At 44.0% G+C, this 15388-nt stretch overlaps 1 protein-coding gene across 1 annotated transcript in view; it reads right to left on the minus strand.

Moving 5' to 3' along the window:
* The window catches only part of VIPR2 (vasoactive intestinal peptide receptor 2), a 103487-nt gene that overhangs the window by 65909 nt on the left and 22190 nt on the right, over positions 1–15388 (minus strand). The window contains exons 2-3 of the mRNA XM_019530671.1: positions 8971–9078; positions 3531–3628 (exon numbers count right to left, since the gene is read on the minus strand). Of these exons, the coding sequence (XP_019386216.1) occupies positions 3531–3628; positions 8971–9078 (206 nt within the window). The remainder of the gene's footprint in view (positions 1–3530; positions 3629–8970; positions 9079–15388) is intronic.

Here is a 15388-nt window from a genome sequence, read left to right on the forward strand (position 1 = left end):
CCTCTCTGGGGCCTCGCCCTCTCTGGGGCCTGTACCGCGCTCCTCGCGCTGCGCCCTCTCTGGGGCCTCGCCCTCTCTGGGGCCTGTACCGCGCTTTCCGCACTTGGGGCTCAGGTGGCCGTAGCCGTGCCTGGCCCCCTTGACCCTTTCTTGGGTCGTTTGCCCCACTGGGCAAACTGCCGCCCTCACGGCTGGGGTCCAAGCCCCGTACAACCGCGCCACTCCAGCACCAACAGTCGTGCCCCACTGGCACTGTGCCCCTACTGGGCACCCGGAACCCCCAAGCTGCTGGGGAGCCCCGCTGAGGCCTCCTCACTCCCCTACAGCCTCACCCGGTCCTCCGGTGTAAACTGTAACATAAGCTCAAGCCATCTGGCTGTAACATAAACACAGAGGCTCCGTACCCCAAACCATAAACTCCAAGCCCCCACCAAGGCTCTCAAGCCTACCTCCCTTTAGGGCGTTCTTGTTCCTCGCATCATCGCAGCCGGTTAGCGTGGTAAGGCTGCGACCACTAACTCAGGCCACTCAGCTCAGCCGCAGAGCTCCTGCTCCTGCAGCAGCCAGAAGGGAACTGCTAGCTAGGCTTTGGCCTAGCTGTTTATAAGGGCCTGGCCCTGCCCCCTCCTGGCCACATGACCTGCCTAGTTGCCCTAGCAACCCCCATCTGTGTTGCTCCGGGCACTTCAGCAGCCCTATTCCTCCTGCTAGTAGCAGGCACCCTGGTGCCCTGCTACAATCTGACAGTGAAATAATAATTAAAACAAATTATATCAACAAAGGGCCTCTAATTTAGTATTCATTAAGTCAATGCAAAAAACTTCTATTGACTTCAGTAGGAATTTGATGGAGCCATTTTGGGAATCTGAATTTTTTTTTCCCCCTCTTTGGCAAGTTAGCAACGAAATGTAATGGGGACCTTATTTAATTTATTTTTAAATGCACCCTTCCTGTTCCAGATCATTAATAATCTGAACAGTTTGTTACTTACCTACTAATTACCTGCTCAATATTTCTTTACTAATCCCTTCCCCTTCCCTCTCATTTAAACCTTCTATAAAGCATTCCCAGATGTTCAGAGCAAATATGCATCTGCCCTTCAGGAGGATAAAAATAAGTTCCCATCCTAATTAAGACCAACTGCTAAACAAACAGGAATAATGCTGATCTCCATCTTTGATGGAAACTCATTCCACAACAAAGATATACTCTGTGTTTGTACATATCAAATAAAGAGCCTGACTGGAATTTTCATGCACACTCTTTCAATATTTCTATACCCGACTTCTGTAGACTTCTATACCCGACACAGAAACCTGCTATTTGTCTTCATTAAAGCAATCAAATTCTGACCTGAAATTACCATTGCTGTTTTAACCGCACTGGTAAATACATTGCTGCACCACCCTCTACACCTGTATGAACCTCCCATAAAGAAAGTTGTATTAACATGGGCAACAGTTTGGGCTGTATCATTCTGTAATGATACATGTTAGCTAAATTATCCTAACCCTGATGCTGAATAAAGCAGAGTTAACTTGGAGATGTTTTGCTGCATTTCTATTGCTGCAGAATCATGCAGATAGAACAGCTTATATCACCATCAATTAGATCGATATCAAATGATATCTGGCTACGTGCTTGACTGAGAAAAAGCAGAAGTGAACAAATTATTGTCCCTGTACTTTACTTTCATATAGAAAAGTTTCTAATATAAGTGGCTATTATATATACATGCAGTGAGAACATGGATGTATAAGGAAGCATCAGCTTACTTTTTGTATTTAAAAAGAATCTAGAATTCATATGTATGTTATTTTGAAGGAGATTGAAATTTTCCATAATTACAGTATCTCAGTGGCTCTATCCAGCAACACATGAATTGAGACTGAAAGATACTGGGACATATCTTCTGGCAATCTTCTGACTTATGGTTATAGCATTCATAGGTACATATGAACTGAAACAGAAAAAAAATGGGACAGTCGGCCTGGTACTTTGGACACGATTCTGAAAGGGGTCAGCTGGAAATGTCATAAATGTTTTGGGGAAATCAAACAATTTGATTGTGTTAATTTATTTCAAATGAATAATGTCCACCCTTCAGGCACTGATAATTAACTTGGATTTTATCAATACTGACCCAGAAATGACAATGAAGAATAAGTTAGGCAAGGCTAGCATCTATTGCTGACATTCCTAACACAAGAGAACCAAGCAGTTGTGTCTTGTAGTGAAACAATTATTTGAATGTGGGTGTAGTCTATCGATCAATCTACCCTATCACTTTCATTAGGGTCCATCACTAAAGCAGAAAAAGATTTGGAAGATGTAGGTCATATTCTTTCCTGAAGAGTGATGTGTATTTGTCATGAGAAGACTCCATCCCTGAAAGTGAAGATCGGAGTTTGACACTGACAGCTGAGGTTTATCTTTGGATTGCATACAGTCTGCAGCAAAACTAATTAAAAAACAGAAGTATTTTTTTTTCAAGAAGTTTTGATAAATATGAGTTTTTTTAATCAAAAAATTCCAACATTTTTAACAGTTTTAATCTGCTGGCCTTTAACAGAGACAGGTAGTTCTCCTCAATAGGAAGGGAAATAAGTGGTATAAGCAAATTGAGTGTATCCCATGTTTTTCACCTGCTAGGATCATTCATTCTGTACTTGAAGACATTTGGGACAAATTCTAATCCCTGATGGAAATTAAAATCCTTAGTAACTCCAATGAAATTACTGAAGTTAAATGTTAGCTCTTTCTACTCATACGTTACATAAGTAGACAGACATTGTCTTTTGATTCTGGAAATGCAGCCACATGCCTGCAGTGGCCCCAGTCAGAAACCAGGGGCCAATAGAGCATGATTCCCTGCTTGGCTAGAGCAGACAGCTTGGGGCAAGGCTAGCCACCCTCCAAGAGGGATGGGGCAAGGGGTGCTTCTGGAGGACGTGCAAAGTACCCTGAGAGGCTGGAGGACTGTGAGTTAACTTGAATCTGGAGGGGGATCTGGAACAGAAGTTCTGAATCAGTTCAGTCTGATACTATATCCATCTTGGTTTGTGTAAACCAGTTCTGGTCATTTTGAAAGTGGTTTTATGTGCACTGTAACTGTTTCGTTACAGATTTGAATTGGTTTCCAGTCACTTATACCAGTTTATATGTAACTTCTGTCCCTAGCCTACATGTATATGTAGGTCAAATAATGTCTGCAATCCCATTACAATAAAGTCTACTAGAAAGCAATTCAACACACAATTGCTTACAAGGCTTCTGGCATGCACTGATATCAGATATCTCACAGTAGTACCACTGATGACTGAAAAAACCATATATAATCATGATTTATAACATTAAAATTTATGAACCACATCAATCCAGAAGAGTAATCTTTGCTCTCAGTGTGTGCAATTTTCACACTGACTTCATCAGGAGGAATATATATGTATTTTTGAGCAGGCTATAGACACAGAGATTTTTAATCTTTTAAACATCAGCATGTAAGCGACCAGGATAATTATTTTCCCTACCATATGATCCTCATCATGGTCTTTAAATCCACAAGCAGTTATGAAATCTGGAAATGGTTCTGACCACCCATCACTTGTGCAGTTTTTGCTAATATTTCCTGCAAAACAGAATTAAAAAGAATGAATTAATACAGATTTAGAATCTTCCTAACCGATAGGCCTAAAACAGCTTAGACAAAGTCCCAAATCAGCTAGCTACAGCATGGCACTTCTGACTAACACAGCTAACTAACTACTACACTCTGCAAAAGGGCTCTCGAGTTCACGTGACAACCTCACCAAGACAAAATGTGCTGGTGCAACAAACCTGTAAAATACTGCCAAGAGATCAGATTTAACTATTTTCTTGGGCTACTGAAATGCTATTGTAATTTAAGATACCATTATATTCTCCTACTAAAAAACAGAATTCTCTGTATATTTCTAGAGAGCAGACACAAACTGCTTTTTCATAAAGAGTAGCAGTAGTGGAATATATTTCAGATTTAATATTCTTGATAGTCATTGAAGGAAAAAAGTTTTTTTTCCATCTTGCAGCTACACATATCAGAGGTTTTTTTGGTGGGGGAAAGATTGTCTTTTTTTTGCCTTCCTCAGAAACATTGGGTGTTGACCGCAGCCAAGGGTGGGGATTGTGACTAGGATGTGTCAACACTCCTGCTGGGTCTAAAACGGAGAGAGTCAGACTGATCACCACATTTGGGGTCAGGAAGGAATTTTATCCCATGGTCAGATTATTATGCACTGTGGGGATTTTTGTTTTCCTCTGTAGTGGGGAGTATGATCCTCTTCCTTGGATCTCTCAAGCATTTTTTTAACGCCCTGTGCAGCAGCAGAACACTGACCATTGTTGGCCCCTTGCTTTAACCAGTGGCCAGTTAGGGTGCTATGCCTTGTGGTTGTGTGACAGGGCTGACTATATATTTGTAGTAATAGGGTAGACCGGGGGTTGGTAACCTACAGCCCTCAGCCTGGATTCACTGGCGATGCATAGGGGGTGTGTGCGCATGCACCCCCTGAGATTGGCCACTGCCAGCAGAGTCTGCAGGTGGTTGCCACTCACCACCCCCTCCTCCCCCAGCTGCCAGCGCTGCCAATGACATCTGTGGACAGTCACTGGTCACCACTTGGCGCTCAACACCCCCCACCCTCACTGCCGCCACCACCACTGCCTTGCCACTGCGGTTGCTGTGCCCACTCTGGCCTCAGGAGGCACAAGGCATTCATACCTGGATCCAACTCGCAGATGCAGGACTTTGGAGGCATTTAGCAGGCAAGGTGCCTTCTGTGGGCACTCTCCTCATGCTGCTTGGGACAAATTCTAGCTGCAAGCATCTTTCCAGTGAAGCTGTGATGGCAAGGGGCAGAAGCAGTGGTAGGGTCCTAGTGCCTGGCTTTCTACCCCACATCTGGGGTGAGTCTTTCCTGCCCGCAACCAGAAAAGGTTGTCTACCCCAGGTTAGTCAGGGATTTGTATGGGATGGTTTGGATAAGGGTGATCCTGCCTCAGGCAGGGGGTTGGACTAGATAACCTCCATGGCTAGGGACAGCCATTAAAAAGCCTGAGACTGAATTGATTCAATCTTTGCAGGTAAGTCTAACCTACCTAGGTTGAACCTGTTTGTAACTGCAGAGACATTCTCTCTGGACTGAGGAAATTTAGGGGCATGCCTGCAGTGGCTCAGGCTAGAAGCTGGTGGGTGCTAAAGCAGCCCTCCCTTCCCTTCCACAATGCTGAGCTGAGGGGGCCATAGTCAGGCCCTGGCAGGACACTCTGATTAGGGAGGGGTGTCACCTCCTACCCTGCCTGCACAATCCCACACTTTTCCCCACTTGCTGCTCCAGTGGCAGGAGTGTTGCCAGCTCCCAGCCCTAGGGTAGCACTCTGAAAACCTCAGTGTCATCAACAGATGCATGCACTGTATACCCCTCACCTTTGCCTCAATCCCACTCTCCCTGCTTCTTCATACTGTCTGCAAACCGGACAGGCAAGGGAGCCAGCAGGGGACTGATAAACACCATGTTATCAGCTCATCAACAAAACAAAAGCCTCTCTCATTAGTTTAGGCTATTCTTAAATAGCTTTTTCCAAGGAAGGAATGGAGGGACATTATCAGCTGACCTGGTGATTAGCTCCAAAAGGCCCTAAGTGGATATTGTTCTGTCCACCTGTCCCAGTGAAATTGGAGATATACACACACACACACACACACACACACACACACACACACACACACACACACCTCTCAGCATTAACTAACATACCACATGTGTAGGATCCATGAGGCTGCAGTCTGTGCTGTGGGAGATGGGAGGCAGGGAGATCCCTGCTTGAGAAATGAGCAGCAGGCGGGAGGAAGGGGGAAGCAAGGCAGACCCTGCTGTGCCTGCAGTCTCCACCAGAGCTCTGGTGAGGGACCAGTGGGCAGGGCCAGCTCTGCTCTCTGGAGCAGACAGCACAACCCAGGGCTGCAAAATATCTGGGATGCTGAGGGTATCTGGTTTAACTTAAAACAGGAAGGGGTCTGGGACATACATTGCATAAACCAGTTTGATCCAAATCAGTTAAGTATGATACTATATTCAAACAGGTTTATCTTAAACCAGATTCAGCCATTTTGAAACTGGTTTATGTGCACTGAACTTCTGTTCTGTTACAGGTTTAAACCAGTTTCTGATTACTTAAACTGGTTTATGTGTAATGTCTGTCTCTAGTCCATAGGTCACTTCTACCCAGCCTTTCTATGATCCTGATTGACTTGTATCCAGATAACTTCTTGATATATATACAGTATCATGACTGGTTTATATCAAGGCAACTTCTGAATGCCTTTGTTTGAGTAACTTAAAATTCTTTCTTAGCTTCCATAAGACCTAGTTAAGATTACTCACAGTTGTCATTTTATAAAATCTTTAAGTTATGATATACTAAACAAAATTCATTAATACTGAAGTGAAAATCTTCATTTATAAATTAATCTGGTTATCCTTGATATTATAAGACAGAACCTGCTACCAATTTTGGGAATAAAGTACTTAGGTCTTCTCCAAAGACAGAACCCTTTTAAGAGTGTAATCTCTCTCACAGCTCTACATAGGGCTATGGAAAAAGAGATTATAACTGAAAACCCCTTATCTTTGTTGTCTATTTTGTTTATATTTATTTTCCCTTTTTTTGATAATACTATATTCAATATTTGTGATTATTTTGCTTGTCTTCAATTGTTATGCCCCCTAAGGCATGGTAAAGGATCTTACATGCCTGAATTGCCTGTGTCACAATCTTGATGTGGCTATGGGGAAAATTATTAGAATCTGGCTTACCATTTCTTACTTTACTAGAATAAGATAAGAATTACTTTGTGACTGAATTAATTGAGAATTACCAAATGTAAGAATTACTGATGAAATAACAATTATACTGAAAACCTGTTTATGCGCCACAGGTCGGAGACATTGTCTTGAGTCTTCCACATCCAAAATGAGTGATCATCAGGCTACTAGCTAATTTAAATACTCCACTTTCTGTTTTTTCATGTAAAGCACTGTAATGTCTTAGTTTCATTCCAGTGACAAATGGAAGCAATTTTTAAATCTTGAAACTTTTCACGGGACATGAAAAACATTGTGCTTCCATATCTTCCTGCCAGCTAAGAAACTGAAGTAATTCATACAACAATCAGTGAAGTTATTCATGTTATTATACACCACATAGGTTCAGGTAGGAGAGGTGAATCTCTGATATTCTGATAGTCACGTTCAGATAAGCAATGGAAAGCTTTATGTTAATTCTATAGTGCCCAGTTCTATAGACTCAAGTGCCTTGAGTCTATAGAACTGGGAACAAATCTTGTGGGAAGAGGCTTTCTGAATATATTTGATCAAAGTTAAGGAGCTCTGGTCCATGTGATGTGTCATCTCTTACAAAGTTACAAAACAAAACATCCTGGGCACCTGAAGTGATTAAAGATGCCATGGTAGTTTTTGCAAAAGTGGAGGTGTTACATTCTCTTGCTCAAAATCATGTTTAGGAAATCAAATTCTGACCCTTTAAATTCAGCCTCTAATTCACAGGACTATGGAATCATTGAAAAGTAAGCCTGGAAAGGACTTCCACCTAGTCCAACTCCCTACCAAAAGGCGATTAGATTATCCCTATCCAAACCATCCTATACAAATCCATTGTCTAATAAATTATTAAAACTACCCAGTCAACCCTGAAATAACCACAAGACATGACTAATATACAGCCAGCAAGCCAGATCCCGTTAGTAGAGTCACATTACCCAGCCCATGAGGCTCCCCACAAGAAAGGAAATGTGTCAACAGCCAAGCAATGGCAGTTAACACTATTACTGCTTGTCCTTTTGCTAAATTTCCAGACCAGTGGGGAGCCCCACAGGTCAGATGACATGGCTCCATGCTCCAGATCTGGCCTGCAGACTAGCCCCATGCACTGGATCTAGCTCACAGGGCTAGATGACTTGGGCAGTAGTAGCATACAGAATTCTTCCTTACTCAGTAGTCATACGTACAACAGTAATATGGATACTAAGCAGCAGTCACTCCAAATAGAGCTAATTTTTTGTGACAGAACCAAAGTACTGTGGTGTATATGTATATGTAGTTTATTAAATATTTTCCCTCTTCCTTTTCAACAGAATGTCCCTGCATAACAGATTTGAGTCAAAAGAAGATCTTAATCATGTTTTGTATGTTCTAAAAATTTTTTCTTCCTTCTGTAATTTTGAGTAAGGAACAGTGACCCAGCTGTTGCTTGGCAGTAGAAATCTAGTAATTCATCTTTAACTGATGTTCTGGTACACATTTGATCTTCACTCCTTACAACTTTTCCTCTATGTATCAGCAAATATAGAATAGACACTGAACAGATTTCTCCAGACTAAGATGCCTGGAGTTGCCTTGAAAAGGTAGATTCATTATTAGATCATCATTTTCAGAGCTGGTCTTAGGGAAAATGGTGCTTTGGGTGAATTTTTCATTTGGTGTTCCCCTGCCCCCCCAGGCTCCCCTCCTCCTTGGCAACCTCCCCAGGTCAGCAGTGCTGCTGCAGGCAGAAGCAGGCAGGCAGGGGCAGGTGCAGTCTGGTGGGGAGGGAGAACCACCCGCACTGCTTGGCCCAGCTCCTTCTGAGCAGTGGCTGGAAGTGGGCTGGGCAGTAGGGGTGGCTCCATCTTCCTGCTGGACTATGCCCCATACCCATGCCTGCCTGCCTCTGCCGGCAGCAGTGTCACTGACTTTTGGGGGAGGAGGGGAGCAGGGGCTGGGTACTGGTGTGTGTGCGCATGTTGTGGCGGGGGCACTCCCCTGACCACAGTACTCTTTGTGGTTGTCCATGTTACACACCACTAAGGCCGGCTCTGATCATTATCATCATTGCCATCATGCAGTGGAGATATTTAAAAGAAACTTAAAATACCTGGTTTGCTGAAATAGTCGCTAAATACTTTTGGACACGGGACAGTGACAGTCTCTCCAATTTCAGCAGGGCGCCAGCAAGTAAAGTTATCCCAAACTCCAACACACCCTGAAAACAAAAAAGTAACAAACCTGAGTCCATCCAAACTAAATTTTGATCACCGTATTCCTAAACCAACAGTTTTACATAAGTAGTTCAAGGAGGATTACTCATTTAAGGAAATTTGCCATGACAATATTTACTATAAAATTAGAGCCCAATGATTACTCAGCCACTTTGCAAATCACCTCCTTTATTCTGGAATGCACTGGTTTACAAATTATCCTACAAATAATGTCATCTTGAGGTGACCATCCTGAATGGCTTATTATTAGGTAACAAAGATAACTTTTAATGAGTAATCTCTGAGTGTTCATATATATTTGTAAATTTGTAAATATCGCTTAATTAAGCACAATTGGATTTTTGTACCTACAGCTATTTGTATGGTGTCAAGAAAAAAATTCTAAAGGAGTCCATTGCACTCACCAACAGCAAAAGGAAAGATTTCCATCATGACTGTCCTCTCCCCCCAACCCAGCCTCTCTCTCACCCACTGACTCCTCAATCTACATCTTCACTAACTGCCTACCAGCCCAGCCTCTGGCTTCTTTACTTTCATTTCATCCAGGAAGAGCACACACCAACTGCAGAAACTTCCTCAGCCTGACAAAGGGTTTTTAAACACGAAAGATTGCTTAACATTTTTTTTCCAACTGTTTAAGTTGGTCTAATAAAAGATATCAGATTCACCCAAAGAACCTTGTCTGCCTATGTCCTTAGACCAACACGGCTACAACCAACACCCCTGCATCATGACTGGGGCACTTTCAAAAAATGTTCATAGAGTTACAAAATCAAAGTTCCCCATCAAAAAGTTAATAGTTTCATATAAAATCACTCTAAATGATGATGGACAACTGGTTCCTCTCAACAAAGGGTCCCTTCCGACCCTAAAAATCTATGAAATCTATGAGAGCATCAAAGGACAAGCTAATTCAGAAACAGTTTACATCTAAGTACTGCTCTGTTAAAATGTTGATACTCTTGGTGATTCAGTAGATTGAACATAGATAGGTCAACAGGATTACACTTTTTATATTCTAAAAAATGCCAGAAAAAAAATGAACCTGTTAAGAAATAAGCATGTTGCCAATTTTATTGTATAATATAAAGCTTAAACTTAATCATTCATTTAGTGTGCGAAGGATATTACCTGCTGCTGGTTTTACTCAACACGTAATAACATAATTGACACAGGATAGTATCACTTTCCCAACACTGATTATTGTTTATTTTTTAATTACTAAATATTAAATAATCTGATCCATGATCTAAAATGATATGCTTAACCATTTCTATTCCATATATCTGCAATTCAAAAAAGGTTAAAATCAATTTACATCTTATCTATATTATTCAGCAGAGCCAGCACTTCCAGAACTGGATTTCTATCTGCTTTCTGAAGTTTTACTAAAAAGACTTCAAAGCCTTTTTGTTATTTAAGGAAGCCATGACGTTAAGTGGGACTAGTGGCTTCCTGGAGCAATCTGCTAATTCATTAGTCCACCAGGACTAATGTATATTAAACTCTCTGCAACAGGAAAAGCTACAACATCCCAATACATTATTGGCTTTAAACAGAGGATTTCAATGATCCATATAAAAAAATACAAGGTTTCAAGACCAGTGAAGAAACTAAGTGTAATATTTATTGATAGGTGGAAACAAAAGAATAGGTGACAGGGTAAGATACAGTCTGGTAGAACAGAAAATGGTAAACAGAAGTCCTGACACTCATTTCCCATCTCCAGTTGCTAGACAACACTTCCACTGCATTATTTGGGATTATAAACATGTGGCTTTTATTGACTTGAATTGCAGTGACATGACATAAAACTCTGCACGTTGGCTTGACTAATAAGAAATTAAAGTTATAAAGATAACACTATGTGAATACCTAAGAAATAAAAGATTTATGTAAAATCAAAGACAGAGATCTTCCTGTGCTGAGTTACTTCCCCACTGTATAAATCATAGCAATAAAAGCTTCATTCAATATACCTCAGTTACATAAAATATAGAAGAGATAGTATGCTCAGGCTGCTTACAGATGTTAAAAAAACCCAAAACAGTGCTTTACTTTAAACTCTGCACATCCCCAGTACAGTGCATGCCCAGAAGAAGCATCATGTCACTTAGACTCAGCTCATGCAACATCTATATAAATCGGGTGCTTTAGTGGGGCTTTTCTGGCACTTTTACCTAAAAGCTGATTAAATCAGTTTTAGACAAAACTGCCAAAACCCTTGCTGAAGCACCCAATCTATATGGATGCCGCAGAGCCGGGCTGAACTAATGTGTTCTGTGCCCAGTAAAGCGTGGAGTTTTTATGTTTTGTTTTTTTGGTTTTGTGGGGGTTTTGGGGTTGGTTTTTGGGGGGGGGGAGGGGGTCATATCTGGCAGCAGTCTCAGCGCCTACCTTAAAAATGTGTACCCTAGACAGGTTGGCAAAGCTGTATGTTTAGAATAAGCCATCTTGGTGCTGTAAATCTCCACTTATTTTTCTTGACCTTATTCATGGTAAGTGTCCCAGGGGGACAGGATCAGAAAAGGGGGAAGCCTCGTTCGAAGGCAGATCCCGGACCAAGGCAGAGAAAGGAAAGAAAAAAAACCCAAAAAACCCACAAACTTATCCGTGGCAGAAGTCGGGGGGGAGTGAGGAAGTGCACGGTGGAAAACCACCTGCGCGGTTGGTCAGCTGCGTCCATATCCAGCTAGGAGAACTATTTAAATCTCAAACCCAGGGAAGGAGTATGGGGCCGAGCCAGAAACAGACAAGGGAAGTAGGCCTGACAGATGTAGGAACAACAAGGAAGGACGAACGGACTTCCTCAAAGAGCGAGACCTCCTGCTCAATTTACCAGGACTGCGCACAGACAGTCCAGGGCCTAGGGCAACTCAGGTCAAAGACAGGCTCCACAAAAAGGGGAACAATTGAGCCCAGAAAGGAAGATAGAGCCAAGGCATGTGAGATGAGGAGGAAACAACCAACCAAAAGGGGATGAGAGCCTGAAAAAAGGCCTTCAGGTCTATGTAAATGACATCCCTAGGCAGGTCACGTGGTGAAGGCTGAGAAACATCATTGAAGAGAGAGTTGGAGGAGTGGCATACGTTAAGATCTACAAGGGATCAGTAGGAAGACTCGCTGTCCAGGGAAAGATAGAACTTTGGAAAGAAGAATATGCCCAGAAGGCATTAAGGAGACAGTGGGAGCTATGGGGAAGGCTCCAAGACTTTCAGGGAGTCAGAGAGAGACAAGAAACCCTAAAATCTACCTGAAGAAAGGGACCCAGGTGTGTAGGAAGGGAACATGGATAGGCCAGAGAAGAGAGGGAGAAGAAACCCCAAAAAGTAGGCAGGAGCTTGGCCGGCAAAGGCTGTGGCAGGTAAGTCCTAACAAATCCCACACGGTGCGCCTTGGGTAAAAGGCGAGTAGGAGGTGCCTGAAAACCTCCACCTCCTGTATCTGAGTTGCCGGGCGCCTGAAGAAAGGCCAAGAGAAAAGCTCCAGATGGATGCAACACCTCGCAAAAAGGAAGATCAGCCTCGGTGAGTCTTGATCTTAAGGGGGAGGTGTGTCGCAAAGCATGCAGGTGCCCTACTCTGTAGGGTGGAAACAGCTAGGCAGAGGGCCCTAGCAGGGAGTGGGGAGCTCACCTGGTGGTTACCAGGGCAGCCATAGTGGTAATAAAGAAGCACAGCTGTGGGTTGCACTGACCCCATCCCCAAGAAGGGGAGAGAATTGGTATGGCTGAGGCTGCCTGAGCCCTGCAGGGGTGCGAGACCCCGAGGAAGAAATTTGGGGCCAGGCACGGCTACGGCCACCTGAGCCCCAAGGCTGCGGTAACCCCAGAGCAAGGGGTGGTGCAAGGAGGCCCCCCCCCCCGAGGCAAAGAGGTTGCGAGACCAGCCAGAGCACCTGCGGGGTTGCAAGACCAGCCGAACGTCTGGGATATCAGCGAGGCTTGGGGAGTGGTACAGGGGCAGTTGGAGCCACGCATAGCCCATAAGCCTGGGGTGCCGAGTCACACAATACAGAACAGGGGCCAGGATACAACAGAGCACTGTGTCCAAAGGGACAAAAGGCAGCCTCCCTTATACATGTAGAAGATCAAGACATGGCGGGCGAGAATGAGGGTGCTTTTAGACTAACTTGGTATGGTAGGGGGTGCTAGGGGAGATCACAGCCGCCCCTAGAACCCCACGCTGTGACACATTTGCGTTAAAGCACCTTCGTTCTCGCCTGCCATGTCTTGATCTTTTATATGTATAAGCGAGGCTGCCTTTTGTCCCCTTGGACAGGGTGCTCTGTTGTATCCTGGCCCCTGTTCTGTACTGTCTGGCTCATCTCACAACCCTGCGCTCCACAGGCACGCATCAATCACTGCCCCCTTTGCTCTGGGGCACTTATCACACTGCCCCCTGCTCTAGGGTTACCGCAGCCTTGGGGCTCAGGTGGCCGTAGCCGTGCCTGGTCCCAAATCTCCTCCTTGGGGTCTCGAACCCCCGCAGGGCTCAGGTGGCCTTGGCCTTACCTGGCCTCCAATTCTCCATGCCCCTTTTTGGGGCTGGGGTCAGTGCACCCCCGAATGCTGCACCCTCTCTGGTGCTGGGGTCCCCACGCTACCGTAGAGCCCCTATGAGGCCTCCTCCAACCCCTAATAGTGGGCGTTCCTCTGGTTGTAAACAGTAAACTGTCAACACAAACTCAAAGCCCCTTGACTGCAACACAAACTAAGCCATCCGGCTATAACCACATTCAAGCCTGTCACAGGGTCTCTCCCTCTCTCACCCATAACGACTGCCCGTACATCCTGGCCTCTTCCTTTTCTCACTCTGGCACAGTTCCCACCCCTATGGCTGCTTGCAGGGAACTGCCTCCTTGGCCTCAGCCTGGGTTTATACATAGGTCAGGCCCTGCCCCTTCCAGAGAGCTGACTCACTGGTTCCCCGGGCAACCCACAGCTGTGCTTCTTTATTACTACTGTGACTGCGCTGGTAACCACCAGGTGAGCTCCGCACTGCCTGCTAGGGCCCTCTGCCTAGCTGTTTCCATCCTAAGGAGTAGGGCACCTGCATGCTCTGCGACACACCTCCCCTCTTTATAGGGGCAGAGCACTGAGGTGCTCTGCAACAGTAAGAAATAGCTCTTTTTGCAAAGTATGGCAATATAAGGGGTAAGGTGCCACTCTGTGAATAAAGCTTACAGAGTTTGCTCCTCCAAGTACCAGGATTCATGTTCTATATGCCTGTGACCCCCAAAGCAGGCTCTGTGCTCTGTGGGAACAGCTTGTATGCTAGGAAGCTCAAGGAACAGAGAATTTCTCAGCTGCCCTAAGGTTATACAGCTCTCTGTTCAGGTCTTTTGTCTATGTGCTCTCATCTATCCCTGAATTCATGAAAGGGATTCCAGCAGGAAAATGATACCTGGAATAAAGCCTTTGAACATTTATTGTTTATATAAACTTCCACGGACGTGAGCCCTGCTGCCTGGTACAGTCACTCCTGGGTGCAGTGGGTATAAAACAAAGCCATTCTAATTTGGTAGCCTAAGCACTAACATGATAGCAAGTTTTCAAGAGGTGATGATAAATGGGGAACCTGATTCTCCACTACCTTGTTACCACTTTCACCTGTTAATGCACTGACAAAGTGAACATACATTTTCTTCCTGAAACTTTCTCCACACTGCAAAGGCCCTCCACCAATTAGATGCCAAGATCCCTAAACCTTAAGGAGAGTTAGTCACTTTTGAAGGCAAGCACTCTGCAGGTGTCTACCTGTAGTCCACAGAAAATATGAGACATTGGGGGAGGGTATCTGCACTCTCTGAAGGCCTGGACAAATGCTCACGGAGTTCTACTCGTTATGATGTAATATTAGTGTTTATGCAAAGTTCAAAAAATGTTTACCTCTGCCAATGCAGGTCACATGTGTTTTCCAATTGGCTAGAAGTCAGGAACAACATCAAGAACTGACATACAAGTATTCAAAAAGACAAGAACACTATTTTCTTCATCTGCCAGCTCTCATAACTAAAAAGATAACTGACAGAAAGAAAAAGCAAAATTCTTTTGCTCTAATGGATGTACAGTCCATGCCAGTGTAAACAAGTATTAGAGTACATAAGAATAATTAACATCTTGTGCCACTTCAGACCCCTTTAGTCTATCCCCATTTTCAATAACAATGAGCTGAAGCTGTGATCAGTCATGCAAATGTTCGTGCATACCCGTTAGAGCTGACAGCTTCTCCAGTTTTTCCACCAGGAGATTCAGCCAAATCACTATCAATCAGATTTCAGATCTGTAAATGT

The sequence above is a fragment of the Crocodylus porosus genome, unplaced genomic scaffold (genome assembly GCF_001723895.1).
Source record: "Crocodylus porosus isolate Cpor-Errol unplaced genomic scaffold, CroPor_comp1, whole genome shotgun sequence".
In the NCBI taxonomy this organism is placed as follows: Eukaryota; Metazoa; Chordata; order Crocodylia; family Crocodylidae; genus Crocodylus; species Crocodylus porosus.